This window comes from Neoarius graeffei, chromosome 25, assembly GCF_027579695.1.
Source record: "Neoarius graeffei isolate fNeoGra1 chromosome 25, fNeoGra1.pri, whole genome shotgun sequence".
Classification (NCBI taxonomy): domain Eukaryota; kingdom Metazoa; phylum Chordata; class Actinopteri; order Siluriformes; family Ariidae; genus Neoarius; species Neoarius graeffei.
The window spans coordinates 37,667,187-37,688,186 of record NC_083593.1 but is presented as its reverse complement, the minus strand read 5'-3'; the positions used below and the strand labels follow the sequence as shown (position 1 = coordinate 37,688,186).

Genomic DNA, 21,000 nt, shown 5'->3' with positions numbered 1-21,000 from the left:
CAAACCGATCTCAGTCCATTCTTCCAAATGCCATTAGTGCAATGACACAGGCGCCATGCACAGCTCCAGATAATGGGGGACGAGCTCGCATGTCCTCTTAGTCACCCACACAGAGCCACAGGCAGCCGTTTAGGTTCAAGTGGAAAGAGTTCATATCTAACAGAGAGGCATCGGCTGTCCATGTGGATGAAATAGTCAGATGGGTTTTGGGTCAAAGGTAGACAGGCGCGAATGATACCATCCTGCTGAGGAAAGCTGCAGCCATCCTTTCTGCTGTTTCAAAGACTATCATGCTGTTTACGTGCCTGGTTTCATTTCCACACACTTTCCATTACTGAGTGACTCATTCCACTTGAGGCACTGTCATAAAAGATCTGTCACTTTCTCCTTCCTTTTTCCCCCCCTTTCCTTTGTTGTCTTCTCTGCAATTTGCCACTCTTCCTAACTGTCAGCGCTCTTATTCTCTCATGGTCTCATTTTCCACATCATGCCACCATTCAATCAAGTCCCTGTTTCACCCTTTTCTCTACATCTCTCCTGTTGTTGGGCAGCGGGGTAGTGGCGTGTTGCACTGTCACCCAGGGTCAGACAGAAAATGAGCTAGTGAAATATGACAGACAGTTTGAAAGCTTTCTGTTCCAGGAGTATATCTACATGCTGATGTACTGCTCCCTCATCTCTTTCATCTCACAGTCAAAGCAGGTGTCTTTCTGATGCTGCTATTAATTTGGATGTCTGTCACCGGTGAGTTGCGTTACTTGAAATTTCTCCCACACAGTAGGCATGAAGTTCTCAAAACTTTGCTTTAATATCATAATACATTCTTATGTTTTAGAAGCTCTTTGCCTGTAAAAACTAGAGGCAATTTCTAAAACAATTTTGCAAACCAAGACCAAAAGCTAACATTCATCAGAATGCTTGAGGGAAAATGTTCTCTATGAAATGTTACGAAATAATTGGATAGAAAGTAAATCTGTTTTCACCAAGAGTTTCACTTTCAGAGCTACAAATGAGTCCGGCCTGGGAGTGAGGGGAGAGTCTTAATCAATTAGCTTCTCTTCTCTGAAATGCTGGCTCTCTGGGTCATAGGGCTCCAAGGAAAACATTTTTCAGCTGGTTGCGTTACGCTTTCTTTGGACATGGACCCAACTCCCCGTAGCTTAGAGAAGCAAACACAAACACAGTCTCTGGAAGGAAGGTCTTCACCTTGGTGAACCCAGTGTTTCCCTCACTAGAGAGGCATTAGAGCTGATTAGCTCAGTGTTCATTCCGAGAGCCATTTCTTTGCTCCCATAAGAATGAAAACAAGTTTGACAAATTGTGTGCCTACATGCTGTGTGTTTTATTAATCAAATTAAATCACCATGTATGATGTATACTAGAGTTCATTAATACCAATCAAAACGAAGAGCAATTTAATCTACATTACGCATTCCAATATAGATGAATCATAACATCTTTCATACAGGATATATTTCGAACCAATGGTTTCTCAAGGATTCTTTGGAGAATCAATGGTTCCAGCTTTCTAAAGGCAGTCCTAATTTTTTAAAGGAAACAATTTTTTAAATAGATTCTACATTGAAAAAGTAAAAGAAAAAAAGCAAAAGAACTCAATTTATCCTTACAGAATCATTAACTAGCCAAAGAACCCTTAAAGAAACCCCTTTAAGCCTGTACATTTGTACCATAATGTCTGTGTCATAATAAATAAAGAATAAAACATGACAAGGTACACTGCTACAGGAAAATAATCAACGATAGGGTGATGGAGCCAAGTGTGAAGCACCACGCCAGTTCCTCGACCATCTCAAAGTGGATTATTTTCCTATAACAGCACATTCCAAAGAGTTTTATTCCTCTTATACGACAGTGATTAGCCAGCGATTGCGATTTTAAATTTATTAACATACATCAATTTTTGTTTTGGATGTTGTCAAGTGTTCGCAAGACAAGTTAGCTCCTGATATCACTTATTTTATAACAGCTATAAACCATCATTCCTTCACCACCTTTCGTAAAAAGACAAAAAGTTAAACATTTCCTTCTGCAAATGTTAAATAAACATCCCCGTGTAAAAACCTTCACAATTTCAGCGATTATTTGTTTTTCTGTGATAAATAATATGCTTTAACATATTTTAAATCTGTTCATCATTAAGCTTAGATTATTTGATGCATCTGAAGCATCATACAATCCCTGTAAATGAGCTGTCACTATAGAAACAACTTATGACTTGAATTAAAGCCAGAACTACTGTTAGAGCAGCTGTTATAGAAAATAATTCCACACCTTCAGAGTCACTGTGATATAACAGATAATAAGATATTTCTGTTTTTTTTTTTTGCACGTTACACAATGATACTGGACCGATGGTCCAAGCACTAAAACAGTACTGAAATAATAATAATAATAATAATAATAATAATAATAATAATAATAATAATAATAATGCTTTACCAGTGTAACCAGGTGAGTTGTCCTCATCATGGTCAGAAGGTGGAGCAGATGTGGTTGCTTCATGTGGTGCATTCTGTGCACTGATATCTGTCACAGAGAGAGAGAATAAAAGGAGACGTCATTTTTTAAAGAAGTTGCAGTAGTTGCACTGTGTGGCATCATATGTATGGGAAGACTTCTGTTTGCTTTTCCCCCTTTTACACAGTGCTTTAAATACAACAGATGGGCCATAAGATAATATGGATTTGATCTGCCAATTAAATAATACTGGCTGGTGTTGAGTGGTATATCAGATATATTCCATTCAGCTAGCATGATATTGAATGAGTCAAAGATGAGTTCAATATCATGCCAGCCGAATGGAATATATCTGATATACCACAAAAAAAGCCAGCCAATATTATTATTATTATTATTATTATTATTATTATTATTATTATTAATTCATACACATTCCTTTTGAGTGTTCAACGCGTTTTTCTCTTTCAAAATTCTCTGAAAATCTTCCGTATTTCACAAAGCAAACCTGGCGGCCATGTTTGTTTATAAATTGTTACAGTCGCTCACTAGTGCAGAAGTTTTACGCCTCCGACATGTTGTCTTGACAACCATGCAATATCATAAACCATATTCAACACTTATTCTCCATTGGGTAAAGTGACGTAATACATGTAGGATAAGCGATATGCTAACAATATTGCATGCTATTAAACCAAATGAATGGAACCCGCTAGAAGGGAATAGAACACGTGTTTTTATTCCATCGAAAAAGTGTCCTGTATGTATAATAATAAATTTTGTGACAGGATACTTTCCTGCAAGTATCATGAATATCTACAGCTGATTGGATGTTCATTTTTGTTTTGGAGCGATACTTTTATTTTCCTATTTCTTAAATTACAATAATAATAATAATAATAATAAAGAAAGAATATTTATTCAATAAATATTTATTTATTTATTCAAACTTGACGGAAATACCGTGGGGTCCGGGAGTGATTGCTCACCAGACGCAGACAAGAGTTGTAACTTTTGGGGTAACATCTGGGATAATCCAACTGAGCACAATCGGAATGCAGAGTGGGTGACAGACGTAAAAGAGAAGCTCAGCCACTGTACAGCCCAGGAGAATGTCAAAATAACTGTAGATGATGTCCGGAAACAGTTAAAGAAAGTGGCAAACTGGAAAGGGCCTGGACTAGATGGTGTACAGGGCTACTGGCTGAAGTATTTCACTATGCTTCACAGCCGCTTTGCAGTGCAACTGAATGAGATCTTAGAGTTGGGCCTGATTCCACAGTGGATGAATAAAGGAAAAACAATACTATGCATGAAGGATCCCCTACTCGGTAACGCCGTCGAGAATTATCGACCAATAACGTGTCTCCCTCTCATGTGGAAGTTGCTAAGTGGTATGCTTTCTGAGAAAATCTATGACCATCTCGAGGCAGATCTCCTCCCTGAAGAACAGAAGGGATGCCGTAAGGGCTCATGAGGTACAAAGGACCATCTTCTCAAAGACAAAATGATAATGTGGAACTGCAAGAGGAGAAAAACAAACCTAGCGATGGCATGGATAGATTATAAGAAAGCCTACGACATGGTACCGCATTCGTGGATTCGAGAGACGTTGCAAATGACAGGAGTAGCTCCTAACATTCAGCGACTAGTACATGCAAGCATGGCCGACTGGCAGACGACCCTAATGTCAAATGGGCAACGGCTTGGAGATATTAACATCCAACGTGGTATCTTTCAGAGTGACAGTCTATCTCCCCTGCTGTTTGTCATATGCCTCATACCGCTATCGGTAATACTACGAGAAGCCAAAGGCAAATATCAAATCGGAAAGCAGAGAGAGACCATAAACCATCTCCGATACATGGACGACCTGAAATTGTATGGAAAGGACGAACGTGAGATAGACTCCCTGATAAATACTGTACGAATTTTCAGCGATGACATTTGCATGGAGTTTGGGTTGAAGAAGTGCGGCGTGATTGTCATGAAGAGAGGGAAAGTGGTGAAATATGAGGGAGTTGACTTACCAGATGGGTGTAGAATGAAGACAGTCGAAGAAGATGGCTACAAGTACTTGGGAATTCTTGAGTACAGTGAGATACTCCATTCAGAAATGAAAGCCAGGGTGAAAAGTGAGTACGGATGCAGAGTAAAGAAAGTTCTCAAGTCCAAACTGAATGGGAAGAATGCAATCATGGCAATCAACATGTGGGCTGTGTCGGTTTTGCGATATGGAGCCGGTGTTATAAACTGGATGAAAGCAGAACTAGAAAGCATGGATAGGAAGACTCGAAAGCAGATGACAATGTATGGGATGTTGCATCCTCGTGCAGATGTGGATCGCTTGTACCTTCCTAGAGAGAAAGGGGGGCGCAGACTCAAAAGTGTTGAGGACTGTGTCTGGTTTGAAGAAACAGGTCTCGCAAACTATGTTCAATCCAGTACGCGTCCGCTGTTGGTTGCAGTTCTAAACGAAGGACTCCCCATCAAAGAGAAGGCTCAGACTCTGAAACAACTAAAAGAGAACAAAAGCTCAGAACGAATGAAAAGTTGGAAGAGCAAGCCCTTGCATGGACAGTTTCTGCGCCAAATGGAGGAAATAATGGATGATGCCTCCTGGACCTGGCTTAGGAAAGGAGACCTCAAGAAGGAGACTGAGGGGATGATCACAGCTGCGCAAGATTAAGAACCAATGCGATAAAAGCAAAGATAGAAAAACAAAACCTGTCCCCACTCTGCAGAATGTGCGGGGGAAAAAATGAGACGATAGGACATCTAATCAGCGAATGCAGCAAGCTGACTCAGACCGAATACAAACATCGGCATGATAACATAGTCAGAATCATCCATTGGGATATCGCCCGGTCCCATGGCTTTGAGGTATCTGAGAAATGGTATGAGCACAAACCTAGAGGGGTAGAGGAGAACGATGAAGTAAAATTACTCTGGGACTTTAACATACAGACATCTGTGCCTATCCAACTAGGAGATCCGATGTGGTGCTGGTTGACAAAAAGAACAAAGACTGTAAGATAATCGATATTGCCGTCCCAGTAGACGCAGGCATCGCCGAGAAAGAGAAAGTCGAGAAATACCAGGACTTGCGGAGAGAAGTAACACGACTCTGGAATATCAAAGCAAAAGTGATCCCTGTGGTGATTGGTGCGCTTGGCATGGTCACATCCAACCTTGCTGTACACCTCACGTCAATAAACGTTACAACAAGAATCGAGCTCCTACAGAAGGCAGCTCTGTTAGGAACTGCACGCCTTCTCAGGAAAGTGCTCGAGGCCTAAGGATACGAGACGTAACCTGCCCTCAGCGCTTAAACTTTTTAAGACCCCCAGCTAGAAATAGCTCATCTCATCTCATTATCTCTAGCCGCTTTATCCTTCTACAGGGTCGCAGGCAAGCTGGAGCCTATCCCAGCTGACTACAGGCGAAAGGCAGGGTACACCCTGGACAAGTCGCCAGGTCATCACAGGGTTGACACATAGACACAGACAACCATTCACACTCACATTCACACCTACGGTCAATTTAGAATCACCAGTTAACCTAAGCTGCATGTCTTTGGACTGTGGGGGAAACCGGAGCACCCGGAGGAAACCCATGCGGACACGGGGACAGCATGCAAACTCCGCACAGAAAGGCCCTCGCCGGCCACGGGGCTCGAACCCGGACCTTCTTGCTGTGAGGCGACAGCGCTAACCACTACACCACCGTGCCGCCCTGTGAAATATGCTATGTAATATATATCAGTCCATACTGTATGTCAAAGCAATGGTCGTCAACGAGATGCGTTGAGACCTGTGCGAGACATCGTAGGACGGAAGTAAAACATACAGTGGAAATCAAAGTGACCAACATCTGCCAACATTGTCAAAAGGCGTGCGCACCCTCATTCGAATGCTGATGTAATCAAGCTGGAAGTTTTGTTTGTTTTGATAGCAATCAGGAAAGTTTGAAAAAAGTAGGCAGTAATTGTCATTTAAACTTGTTTTTGTGCAATATTTCGTTTGGAAAACAGTTTTTAAAATGGTGGCACTGACACCTGGCTGACACGTCAAGTTTCGAAGTCTCGCACAAGTCTCGTGAAGATCGCGTGGATAAGCAACGCCTGCCGTGGACCAAACAAAATAAATTAAACCTGGCTAAAAACTGAATAGGCCGTTAAGTATAATATTTAATTGCAATTAGCTGCCAATACGAGTCACGATATAAGGTTACTAAAACCGAAAACGTAATTGAATAACATGTTAATTAAGAAATAAAGCAAGTTTAAAAATGAATTCAGTTCTCCTTTAATTCAAGGCCACATGAAACTTAACTCATGGCCAATACAAGCTTAACTTGTGGCCTCGACACATAAATTTGTGGCCACACCTTAAAAAAAAATCATGTCATATCAGAGGCTCCATAAAAATATCTTCAAGTATGATGTTAATATATATATTTTTTCCATATGGCCGCTCTTATAACTGGTAATACAGGTAAACTGACAATCTGTTGCGAATCAGTAGACCTGTTTTACTCAAGGTTAGCATAAAAAAGTGTAGGCTGATTACTCATGTGAGCACATCTTGTCTGTTTTGTTCATATGGCTTCCTGAATTTGTGGCATGTCGACTTAAAAGTGCAAAACAAGGGGCATTTTTGATGCAATGTAATTAACATTGCACCTACCAAATGAACACAGCTGGAGGATATACACTCACTGACCACTTTAATCAGAACTTGTTCTTGATTCTCAGACTCCTGTTCTTGGCTGGCAGGTGTGGAACCCAATGTGTTCTTCTGCTGTTGCATACTGAGATGCTTTTCTGCTCACCATGGTTGTAAAGAGTTGCTATGAGTTACTATATCCTTCCTGACAGCTCGACCTCATCTTGCCGTTTTCCTCTGACATCTCTTATCAACAAGGCATTTCCACCCACAGAACTGTCGCTCATGCAGTGGTTTTTTTTTGTTTTTTTGCACCATTCTGCCTGTGTAAACTCTAGAGACTGTTGTGTGTGAAAACCCCAGGAGATCGGCAGTTCCTGAAATATTCAAACCAGTCCATCTGGCACCAACACCCATGCCACAGTGAAAGTCACAGAGATCACAATTTTTCCCATTCTGATGTTTGAAGTGAGTGGTGAGTGTACGGTATATTAAAATTTGTAGAAGAATATTTTCACCAAGGGGCGGCACGGTGTAGTGGTGTAGTGGTTAGCACTGTCGCCTCACAGCAAGAAGGTCCTGGGTTCGAGCCCCGTGGCTGGCGAGGGCCTTTCTGTGTGGAGTTTGCATGTTCTCCCCGTGTCCGCGTGGGTTTCCTCCGGGTGCTCCGGTTTCCCCCACAGTCCAAAAACATGCAGGTTAGACGAATTGGTGGCTCTAAACTGACCGTAGGTGTGAGTGTGTGTGTGAATGGTTGTTTGGCGACTTGTCCAGGGTGTACCCCGCCTCTCGCCCATAGTCAGCTGGGATAAGCTCCAGCTTGCCTGCGACCCTGTAGAACAGGATAAAGTGGCTAGAGATAATGAGATGAATGAGATACCTCATACACAGTCATGTTTACAGTGTTCTGCTCATTTATTCACATTTTGATCAGATTTTATGGATGCATCTCACTGCCTATAGTCACCATTATAGTTGAGTTTCAAGTTCAGTTTACTAACCTAGTAGACTTATTGATAACTGTGAATACCAGGAACATTTAGAGCACCAAAACCACCTCATTTACATATTTCATCCGCTTAAGTTTTTTGTGACATACATAATTTATACAATTATTCCATAACGCCCAATTGATCTCATTGTACACACAAAATAGCATATTATTTTGGATATTAGTAAATCAGAGCCTACATATCTTGAAATGAATTGATTAAAATTCAGATTATCTCATCTCATTATCTCTAGCCGCTTTATCCTGTTCTACAGGGTCGCAGGCAAGCTGGAGCCTATCCCAGCTGACTACGGGTGAAAGGCGGGGTACACCCTGGACAAGTCGCCAGGTCATCACAGGGCCGACACATAGACACAGATAACCATTCACACTCACTTTAGAGTCACCAGTTAATCTAACATGCATGTCTTTGGACCGTGGGGGAAACCAGAGCACTCGGAGGAAACCCACGTGGAAAACATGCAAACTCCGCACAGAAAGGCCCTCGCCGGCCACGGGGCTCGAACCCGGACCTTCTTGCTGTGAGGCGACAGCGCTAACCACTACACCACTGTGCCGCCCCTAAATTCAGATTAATTATTAGAAAATATAAATCCATATAAGTAGGGACAGAAACTGAATGAATGAATGTATATATTTGTAATAAGTTGTCTCAACAACAGAGTTGTTAGCCATTGACTGACTTTGAACATACAGTATTCAAGGCTTTGAGGCTCAAGCAAAGAAGACTTGCCAACATGGTTATCACTCAGATCCTACCAACATATTCTGCCATTATAATAACTATCATCAATGTTACTATTACTTGTAAACCCAACTATCAGTCATTATTTGTGGTTTGCGATGACCATGTGGGTTACACTTGGTTTAGGCCCTTGATTTAGGGGTTCTTGGGTTTGTTTGTTTTTTCCATCTCTGTTTATTTCGGCATGACAGGTATGCGAAGCTGTATCCGCTGCCATTTTATGCATGACTCAGTAGAACAATATTCAGTTGCCTTACAGGGCTTGGAAAAGCATTAATATAACATTTTGGTCTCAATTTGGACAGCAGTATGCAGTAAATTATAGGGTTTGAGGCTTCAGTGTTTGATAAAATTCATTCTGATTTATTGTGTGCTATAAAGACAAGTCAAGACAGCAATCACGAGTAAGCTGTGTGTATCCATAGTGCTGATTCATAAACAAGGGGAAAAGCTGGTGATGTTTTGACAGTTGCTCTTAAACAATTTCAAACCGCAAAGTCAAAACAAACTTTTCTGGATATTAGTTGTACTGAGCTTAATAAAGGAAAATTGTTGAAGTGTACTGCACTGTAGTGTGTTTTAGTTCTGGATAGATTAACTCCGATGATTAAATGTTTCTGCAGTCTCAAAATCGGGTCTGCGCTTGAGAAAACATTAGACGTCTTTTCTACGGTTCTCTTAACGGCAATTAGTTAGTTCTGTGGTAAAGTAGCAAAGATTTCAGATTGAACTGTGGTCAAGCTTCTAGCAAAGAACTGTACATTTGGCTACTATTACCAGTGTTGCTGGCAGCCTGTACGGCACCCAAAGACGACCAAAGAGAGTCAGCAGATCCATTCTTCTGTCATTTAATATCACGGTGAGTAGGGAGATTTTGTTGTGGTGTTAAATGAAGTGGTGCTGACAGACAGATGGTTTGGCTCCAGTGTGTAATCCTCCCCACCTGTCACCTGTCTCTTTATTTCCCCTCTGACTCACCCTCACGTCTCTCTCTCTCTCTCAACTCTCGATGTCAAGCCAGCTCATCTTTGTGCCCTTAATAAATCATAACTTTGCCCCTGTAAATGAAAGTGCAATTAGTAGAGGATGGCTGAAGGAATGGTGCACCTGGACATAATACAGGTACATACACAAAGAATGCTCTCCGTATCTTAAAGGTCCCTTTGCAGTGCTAGCTGGGGGCAACAGGAGAGGAAGGTTATTTTTAGACTTTGAATATTTGCATTGCAACTCCAAATTACAAAATTCAATTTGCTTGCACATCTTGCACAGGTGACAAATTAAAGGGAAAACCATCATAACATGATTTACTAAGATGTTGTCACCACGGGCCACCAGAACACTTCGAATGCCCTTTACTTCACCAAGTGAGCTCCATGAAGACATGGTTGGCCAAAGTTGATGTGGAAGAAATTGAGTGGTCTGCACAGAGCCTTGACCTCATCCCCACTGACTACCTCTGGGAAGAATTTAAATGCTGACTGCACCTGAGACCACCTCACCCAACATCAGTCCCTGACCTCACTAATGTTCTTTGGCTGATTGACTCTCCAAGTCTTCAGAACTGTACTGGAAGGACAAACACCACTTTTGTAAAAGATATTCCTTCAATTGGTGTTCTGATGATGGAGGTGGAGAGCATTATCTAATACATTGCTCCAAAATCTGCCAATAGGTGTTCAATTGGGTTTGTATCTGGTGACTATAAAGCCCATAGCGCATGATTTATATGATATAATCATTAGAACCTTCAGTGAGTCCTCGTGCCCTGTGGATGTGGGAAGAGGCATCGTAGAACTGTCCACTCCCATTAGGATAGAAATGTTTTATGATAAGGTAAAGTTGATCAGTCAGAACAACTTTATATTGATTTACAGGAAGTCTTCCCTCTAAGGGAATGTCAATAAAATGCCCCACAGCATAACAGGTTCTTCTTTTAATTTGTCGCCCATCTATAGATTTTTCCATCGATTATGTTTTACACAAGGGCGATATCCAGTCACGGTTCTGAACATTATTCAGAGACATGTTTATTGCCTTTGTCCATACTGTTCATGAAAGGAATTGCTGGGAGAAGAGCAATGACTGGTGGGAACATGTGATCAAGCAAGTAGGCAGACCACATCTTCATTTCCTCCCTTGACCTGGCTTCATGCTGTTTTTCATCCATTTGGTTCTTGTCACAAATTTTTGATATTTAGAACTGATATGGCCTGAATCCTGGGGAAAAAGTCCACAAGAAATCTGATTGGACTGGCTAAACAATAGCCGATGTCAAGAAAACGGTAATCAGATTTGAAACCACATCTTTTATCTCATTTGGAAATGTCAGGCCGTGTCCGTTTTTGTTTTCATTTCGACTAAAGAAAATATTTTCTGCTCACACCAGATATGATGTATATTTTTTTGCCCTTGTTTGTAGATAAACCTACATGATATGGCTAAAAGTTTGTGCACAATCACACACATACAGCACAGTATGTGAGAATTCCCTAAACTGTTGCCACAAGGGTGGAAGCACACATTTGTATAGGATGTCTTTATATGCTGTATCTTTAAGATTTCTTGTCACTGAAACAAGAGGCCCAAACATGTTTCAACATGACATGCCCCTGTACACAAAGTGAGCTCCATGAAGACATGGTTGGCCAAAGTTGGTATGGAAGAAATTGAATGGCCTGCACAGAGCCCTGACCTCAACCCCACTGAACACCTTTGGGATGAATTGAAATGCTGACTGCACCCGAGACCGCCTCACCCAACATCAGCGCCTGACCTTACTAATGTTCTTTGGCTGAATGAACACAAATCTCTACAGCCACACCCCAAAATCTAGTTGAAAGCCTTCCCAGAAGAATGGAGGTTATTACTTCCAAACATACACATGGGTGTGATGGTCAATTGTCCACAAATTTTTGGTCATAGTATACTTTTAATGGAAGAACCTTTATCAAGATCATTTTTGGATGCTGTCTCATCAATTAATATACTGTCTGATCACATTTTATGTCTAATCATCTGATCAACTTGTATGCTGTCTGATCAACCAACTTGTATGCTGTCTGATCAAACTGTATTTTACCCAGTCAATTTTTATGCTGTCCGATCAGTTCATATGCTGTCTGATCAAATTGTATGCTGTCTGATCAACTTATATGCTGTATGATCAACTCGTATGCTGTCCGATCAGTTCATATGCTGTCTAATCAACTCGTACTGTATGCTGTCTGATCAACCAACTTGTATTCTGTCTGACCAAACTGTATTTTACCCAGTCAATTTTTATGCTGTCTGATCAGTTCATATGCTGTCTGATCAACTCGTATGCTGTCTGATCAGTTCATATGTTGTTCGATCAGTTCATATGCTGTCTGATCAACTCGTATGCTCTCTGATCACCTCAACAAATTGTATGCTATCTAATCAACTCGTATGCTGTCTGATCAACCAACTTGTATTCTGTCTGATCAAACTGTATTTTACCCAGTCAATTTTTATACTGTCTGATCAGTTCATATGCTGTCTGATCAACTTGTATCCTGTCCGATCAGTTCATATGCTGTCTAATCAACTTGTACGCTGTCTGATCAACACATGTACTCTCTGATCACCTCAACAAATTGCATGGTGTCTGATCAACTAGTATGCCGTTTAATCAACCAACTTGTATTCTGTCTGATCAAACTGTATTCTGCCTAATCAACTTGTATGCTGTCTGATCAACTCATTTTATTGGATTATGTTATATGCTGTCTGATCAAATCATATATTGCCTGAGTTCTTGCTTGTTACCGTTGCCTCTGGCTTGCTTATTATGGATAAATTTAAACCTATATCCAGATTTCTCTGAAGCTTCTTTGTGATGATGTCTATTTTCCATATGAATAAAATTCAAATGTATTGAGCAACTCGTATGCTGTCTGATCAACTCGCATGTTGCCTGATTAACTGGGGTGCTGTCTGATCAACCTGTATACTGCTTGATCAACAAATCACATGCTGTCTGATAAACTTGCATTACATCTGATTAATTCATATGCTGTCCGATTAATTCAAATGCTGTCTGATCAAGCTGTAGGCTGTCTCAATAATCTTTTTACTGTCTCATCAACCCGTATGCTGTCTACTTAACCCACTCAGTGTCTGATCAATTCATATACTGTCCTACTGCTCTAGCACTGCTCTCATAAGGGCTTAAATTAAACACAGGGCAAGATCATTCAAAATCTCAGAGCAGCAAATCACTAATATCCTTGGGCTGGTTGAAATGACTTCTGCACCTGATGAAAAAAGCTGAAACGTGAGGGTGTTAAAGGTGGGGAATGAAACAGAATGAAACAGAGAGCGATTGATGCTCCAAATATGAGTAAATGTTTCAGTGAAAATCGCCTAAAAAAAGCCATTAGACACTTATTGAGTTTAAAAATTGAGTTCAAGGTCTTGAGTCAAAGCAAAAAGTGGTTAATAACCCCGCTAACACTGAACACAAAAACATTCTGCTATCAAAACAACTATAATCTTGTTATCTTCTCTTTGCCTCCCTCTTACCGGTCTTTCTTATTCTCAGGGCCAAGTCAGTTCAGCCTTGGGTCATTATTAAATTAGAGTTTTGCCACAGAAATGAAAAAGCAACTAGACAGGGACACTCTAACGAGTGCAAACCCCGCCTTTTCCCTATTAAAATACATTGGGCGAAAATTTCGAAGTTCTGCCATGACCTTGACCTTTGACCTCCAAAATTTAATGGTTTCCTTCCTGGGTGATTGGCAACACATGTACAAAATTTGGTCCAAATCGATCCATTGGTTCTTGAGATATCTTGCAGACACACATACAGACAGACAGACAGATACACACACACACAGACTGACGCAGGTGAAAATAATAACCCCTCCGACTACTGTCGGCGGGGTTAATTAGTGCAGGACAATTAAGGGAATGCTTAATTAGGAATGCTTAATAAGGAATGCTGTACCTGGAATTACTATGGCTGGATTTGCAATATTTCTCTGACTACTTCTCATATTTGAAAGTTCTCAGAATAGTGTTGCATACTTGTGCTGTCTAATCAACTCTAACACTGGCTTACTGTTCTGTACAGTTAGTGCATACTGGGTACCTTACACAGTCCTTACCATATTTATTGTCCAAGCATAATTTAATGCAGGGCTGCCAACTTTTCGAAATTCCTTGGAGTGAGATTTTTTTTTTTTTTTGGGGGGGGGGGGGGGGGGTCGACAGCAAAATTTTTCCGCACACCATGCAGTAAGTGGGAATTTTGTAATTCACTTGTCCCCCTGCATTCTGGTGTTTTGTTTGTGGGTCGTCCAGCTGGAGATGGACGGGGGGGTTGAGATTTTGGATTTAGTAGATGTTCCTGCATTCTGGTGGATTTTTGGAGTGGCCTGCTGTGCCATACCTACATTCTTACACACCCTGACTTACCAGGCCTTCAGCTTGTGGCCAACAAAAGCACCAAGTTTTGGCTTAAAAGCCCCCACACTAGAAAACTACAGATGACTGCCAATGTTCCTGTAGCCCTATAGACCTGTGTTTCAGATTTAAAGGCAAGTTCATGTTTGAAAATATTTCATCAGCTAAGCCTAAACACCTTCTGAATTGAAACTAAAGGTTACGTTTTTAATAACTGTTGCAAAAAATAAGATTGTCCCTCACTGACTATTCATTATGCATTTAAGGGCTTTCCCCACCACTGGGTTCAGCAGAAGATTGGCATGGGGAAAAATATCAACAGCAAAAGAACAAATAAAATGCTTAAACAGTAAGCAAAATGTGCATGTGCTACAAGAAACATTAAAATGATTAAGTTTGAACAGTATTGAAACACAAAAAGCTGAACCTTGGCCATAGGTGGGAATGTGGACACAAAGTTGGGCTTAAAAATTTTGGTCATACTTAAATAAGCTATATTAATATATTTCTTATTAATTTATTTCTTATCTATGTTTCTTATTAGTAATAGAGCATTCGTCAGGGCCTGTTATCTGACAAATATTCTCTACCGGTCTTGCCCTCTTTGAAACCCTGTCTCCTCAGTATATTGTTCTCTGTCTTTTTTTTTTTTTTAATTATTCACAAGTTCAAGTTCAAGTTCTTTGATATTACAGGTGACCATGCTTTATTTACTTTAACTGAGCAATTACATACATCATAAATAGTGCTGTCAAGCGATTAAAATATTTAATCGCGATTAATGTTGCGACTGTCATAGTTAACTCGCGATTAATCGCAATTTAATCGCACATTTTTGTCACATGAAAAACCATTGTAATTCTCTTATCAGCATAAAAAAGTGAATGGGCTTGCTTTGTACCAATGTTTTTTTTTTTTTTTTTTATTGCAGAGCATAACACGTCTTGTCACAGCCACTGCAAAGTCGGGCTGGAGCCGCTGATGGGAAAACGAAACCTAAGCCGAGCACCGTGGCTCTTCGTCCCGAGGCGCGGGGCTAGCGCGCCCTGCCCGTGCTGGTTCTTTGGGGGGAGGGCAGAAGACTCTGGCTGTGCGGGCGTGGCATTACAGTCTAGCTGCTATCGTTTTTCTAAGCAAAGTCTCTGTTCTAAGTTCCTGGCAGTTTCAAAAGCTTATGAAAAACCTACATCATGTCACAGAGCGTTAATCTCGCGATAAAAAAATTATCGCCGTTAAAATTGAGTCAAGTTAACGCGATAATAACGCGACATTTTTGACAGCACTAATCATAAATAATTAAAAATAAATACCCTGTAAATAAACAATAGGTATGGTGGCTAATGGCTCTTCTTGCATTTGTAATATTATCTCTTACTTGCTTTATTTTACAAAATTTCCAGTATGGCTTCAAATAAAGTCATAAAGTATGATAACATACAGTAAACAAACTAAAAATGCGCCTTAATAAACGTGTGCTAAGGAGGTGCTCTCCTGTGCTGCTTGTTGGGGAAGATAGAGGCTGTGGCATGGCAGTAGGCCTATAATGATTTAGCATGCCTAGTACACAGCTCTCGATATGGCATTAAATATTCTCACAACACTTATAGGCTAAAACGATTCAGAAACTTTATATAAGTTCATAATTACGCCAGTAACACCACACATTGGCGTGCATATGTACAAACCTGTCTGAGACACCCGTCTTCAACTCGGATACCTTCTTCTCTCTCCTCTTCCTCTAAATTGACGGTAGGCAATTATCCAACTTCCGGCGAGTGCAGCATCATTAGATGCGCCACCTACCATAGGGGAGTGTGTACAGAAGGGAACACCTCTCTGCCTGTTTAGCCGTGCGTAAGGCGTAATTGATCGATCGCAAGTGGCTGGCGTGACGCAATGGGTAGCCTAGATTAGATAGATAGATAAACTAGATTTTTTTCTAGCGTGAGAAATCAGAGGTATGGCGTGTGAGCGTGTGAAGACAATCAAATGCGTGTGTCTCACGCTCATTGCGTGAGAGTTGGCAGCCCAGTTTAATGACTGAAACATCTGAAACAGTGTATTTAATACACTGCCCTTGTCTTTCACAGACTTGTATGTTACCCCTCTCTTCTCTTGTAAAGTGCAGAATATGTATGCTTTTATACTCATGTAATATATTTCTCTAAACGTTTTTTATTAACACAGTATAGTTTCATACATTGCTCTTACCTTTCAGATACAGTGTCTTGCAAAAGTATTCATCCCCTTGGTGTTTGTCCTGTTTTGTCAAATTACAAGCTGGAATTAAAATGGATTTTTGGGGGGTTAGCACAATTTGATTTACACAACATGCGTACAACTTTAAAGGTTTTTTTTATTGTAACACAAACAATAATTGAGATGAAGAAACAAATCTGGAGTGTGCAAAGGTATTCACTCACTTTCATATGAAACCCCTAAATAAGAGCTGGTCCAACCAATTCACTTTATAAGTCACATAATTAGTTCATTAAGATCCACCCGTGTGCAACCAAAGTGTCACATGATCTGTAACATGATATCTGTATAAATCAACCTGTTCTGGAAGGACCCTGACTCTGCAACACTGCTAAGCAAGCAACATGAAAACCAAGGAGCCTCCAAACAGGTCAGAGACAAAGTTGTGAAGAAGTATAGATCAGGGTTGGGTTATAAAAAAATAGCCCAAACTTAGAATATCCCAGGGAGCACCATTAAATCCATTATAGCAAAATAGAAAGAATACATCATCGCTACAAACCTGACAAGAGAAGGCCACCCACCAAAACTCACAGACCGGGCAAGGAGGGCATTAATCAAAGATGCAACAAAGACACCAAAGATAACACTGAAGGAGCTGCAAAGATCCACAGCAGAGATGGGAGTATCTGTCTATAGGACCACTTTAAGCTGTACACTCCACAGAGCGGGGATTTATGGAAGAGTGGCCAGAAAAAAGTCATTGCTTAAGAAAACACGTTTGGAGTTTGCCCAACAGCATGTGGCAGACTCCCCAAACACATGGAAGAAGATTCTCTGGTCAAATGAGACTAAATTTTATCCTTTTGGCCATCATGGGAAATGCCATGTGTGGCACAAACCCAACACTCTCAAAACACCATTCCTACAGTGAAGCATGGTGGTGGTAGCATCATGCTGTGGGGATATTTTTCATCTGCAGGGACAGGAAAGCTGGTCAGGACTGAAGGAAAGATGGATGGCACTAAATACAGGGCAATTCTGGAGGAAAACCTGTTTGAGTCAGTCAGAGGTCTGAGACTGGGATGAAGGTTCATGTTCCAGCAGGACAATGACCCTAAACATACTGCTAAAGCTACACTGGAGTGGTTTAAAGGGAAACATTTAAATGTCTTGGAATGGCCTTGTCAAAGCCCAGACCTCAATCCAATTGAGAATCTGTAGCATAACTTGAAGATTGCTGTACACCAACGCAACCCATCTAACTTGAAGGAGTTGGAGCAGTTTTGCCTTGAGCAATGGACAAAAATCCCAGTAGCTAGATGTGCTAAGCTAATAAAGACATACCCCAAGAGACTTGCAGCTGTAATTGCAGCAAAAGGTGGCTCGACAAAGTATTGACTTGGGGGGGGGGGGGGGGGGGGTACAGTGAATACCTATAGGTATTCATATATGCACACTCCAGATTTCTGTTTTTGCATCTTCATTATTGTTTGTGTCACAATAAAACAACAACTTTCACCTTTAAAGTGGTAGGCATGTTGTGTAAATCAAATGGTGCTAACCCCCCAAAAATCCATTTTAATTCTAGCTTGTAATGCGACAAAACAGGACAAACACCAAGGAGGATGAATACTTTTGCAAGACATTGTAATATTTGCTCTTTGTTGTAATATTTGAATTATGTGCTCACACATTCTGCTTATTTCTTTAATATATCATTAATAAAGAGAGGTCCACACATTTTGCCGATATACAGTGGAGTGCCATTATAATATGGCTCACTACTACATGAAAACAGACCCGTTGCAACAAGGTAGGCAGACTTGGCAATTGCCTAGGGCCCCAGCCCTCGAAGGGCCCCCACTGCCGAATGACTGGTTATGTGTTCAATAGCAATGACAACTTTTTGAGCGCGGCAGCGCAGCGCCTAATGACACTTGTTGAAATATCCTAGTTCCAAGGGGGGCCCCCTAATGCACAACAGCGCCTCCCTACATGCTTTGGCTGAAAAGTGCAATGACAGTCTGTTGTCAACCCCTCAATGCCCATCTCCATCCAGTCAAGTGGTTGCAGAGCTCCGCGGCAAAAAAAAAAACAAAATCAAATATGAAGCGAAATCACCCCTCAGGGAGCCAGAAGAGAAAGAAGAAAAGGGAAGAGGAAGACAGAAAAAAACAAGACACTGGTAAGTGAGAATGTACACACTCATTAATACCAAGCGGGTCGACAAGCAAATTTGGTAGCTAGCTTACGTTAATGGTAGTTATCTTGTAGACAGTGTTTATAACAGTGATGTAAACGTTGTCATGCACAACAGGCTTACAAACTTCCAAGGACTGGCTAAAAATTCTAATATGTGCCACACAAATAGGTGAAAGACTGTCAACTTCTCCCAGATTAACTTTTTGTGTTTATCAAAATGTCAGTCAGAGTTAGTTTCAGCGAGCTGCATGGCTTTCATCAGAAGTAGCTAGTGTGTCGTGAGCATGAATGGAGTAGGACAGGGGATGGCTCACAAGAAAGCTCTTTTTTACATAAATAGGCTACGTTTGTGACCTTGGTCGGATATTAATGCAGTAATTCAGCTAAGAAACCCGAACTTTCTGCAAGGAAGCATTCAATTGAATGTGATGTCTGCAGGTCTTTGGACATGGAGGGTATTGTGGCTGCCTTTGCTGAAGCCAAAGCCCGCAAGCAGCAGTTTTAGACATTTTGCCCATGATTCTAGTTGTGTATTCTTAAATTTTTATGTTTTTCTATACCTTTTGCACTTTTCTGTGTGTGCTGGTTCTTAAGATTCTTATTCATGTTTGCAATCATTTAATCACCATTTGAAGTTATTTCTACTTGTGTATATACTGTAAATATTTATTTAGTGTTGTGTTATTTGCACATTTTATATTACTTTGTCTTATTTTCATATTTGATTTATATATATATATATATATATATATATATATATATATATATATATATATATATATATATATGTGTGTGTGTGTGTGTGTGTGTATTTTGTCTATTCTTGTGTTTAATTGGGTTTGATAATTATTTATAATAATGTAAAGAGTTCATTTATTAAGTAAAAATCGTAAGAATGATTATAATATGTGTGATGTTTATTTATTAAGTCTTCAGTGGGTAGGCGGCCATAAGGCCTTTCGTCGAGGGGGGGGATAATTATGGGCCCCAGATCCCCCTTTGCCTAGGGCCCCCAAATAGCTTGAAACGGGCCTGCATGAAAACCAGTGTAACACGGTCAGCTCATGGCTCCCAAATTTAAATTAAACTTTATGCAGCTACATTTGAGAACTAAACAGTCTCAGACTCGGAAAAAAAAGTCAGTGCAATTTTATAATGACTTTTAAGTAACTCGGCAGTGCTACTACTGGTATGCTGTATAGAATAATATTTACAATTGTTCAAAACTTGTATTTTTAATACCTTGCAATCCAAAGATAGAATCTCGCTACAGAAAAAATGAGTTTTGTAAAGAGTAAATTTATTCTATAGATGCATATACATGTAAATAAAATTTATTTACCTAATATACATAAGCATCCGTTGCTCTAATATGGGACAGGTGTATGTAATAAGTCTTTGAGGTGCGGAAGGTCGCCAGGCGTGAATGCGTACGGATGTGACAGGCAGCAAAATATCTTATTACATATTATTTGTTACACTGACAGTCAACAATTAAAAAAAAAGTTATCAGTATGGTAAAAACAATCGTAGTTCTTACAGTTTCCTCATCAGATATCTTCAGGGGACTGGTTCATCTCATCTCATCTCATTATCTCTAGCCGCTTTATCCTTCTACAGGGTCGCAGGCAAGCTGGAGCCTATCCCAGCTGACTACGGGCGAAAGGCGGGGTACACCCTGGACAAGTCGCCAGGTCATCACAGGGCTGACACATAGACACAGACAACCATTCACACTCACATTCATACCTACAGTCAATTTAGAGTCACCAGTTAACCTAACCTGCATGTCTTTGGACTGTGGGGGAAACCGGAGCACCCGGAGGAAACCCACGCGGACACGGGGAGAACATGCAAACTCCACACAGAAAGGCCCTCGCCGGCCCCGGGGCTCGAACCCAGGACCTTCTTGCTGTGAGGCGACAGCGCTAACCACTACACCACCGTGCCGCCCCAGGGGACTGGTTAATCAAAAAAAATAAAAAGCTCAGAGAATATTTTCAACTCGAGCCATGCCAGATTTTCCATAGTGTTATACCATAGATTCACTCATAACATGTTCAGATTCTTTGGATCCTAACTACCATGTTATAACGGCGTGCCACTCTCCTGTTATTCAGTGTATCAGGTGGCAAAGACAGCTGCAAAAGTGCTTTTATTTGCAAAAACAGGACAGGCAAAGAAATTGAGAATGCGAGACAAAAATTGTGGTTGATCCAGGCAAGAAGTCAGGCAATTTGCAAACAGGGTAACCAGAGCAA

The 21,000-nt window shown here is 40.7% G+C and overlaps 1 protein-coding gene across 1 annotated transcript in view; it reads right to left on the bottom strand.

Annotated features, from left to right (window-relative positions):
• LOC132873227 (roundabout homolog 1-like) overlaps positions 1 to 21,000 on the bottom strand; it is a 430,545-nt gene that overhangs the window by 353,820 nt on the left and 55,725 nt on the right. The window contains exon 2 of the mRNA XM_060908586.1: positions 2,461 to 2,547. Within this exon, the coding sequence (XP_060764569.1) occupies positions 2,461 to 2,547 (87 nt within the window). The remainder of the gene's footprint in view (positions 1 to 2,460; positions 2,548 to 21,000) is intronic.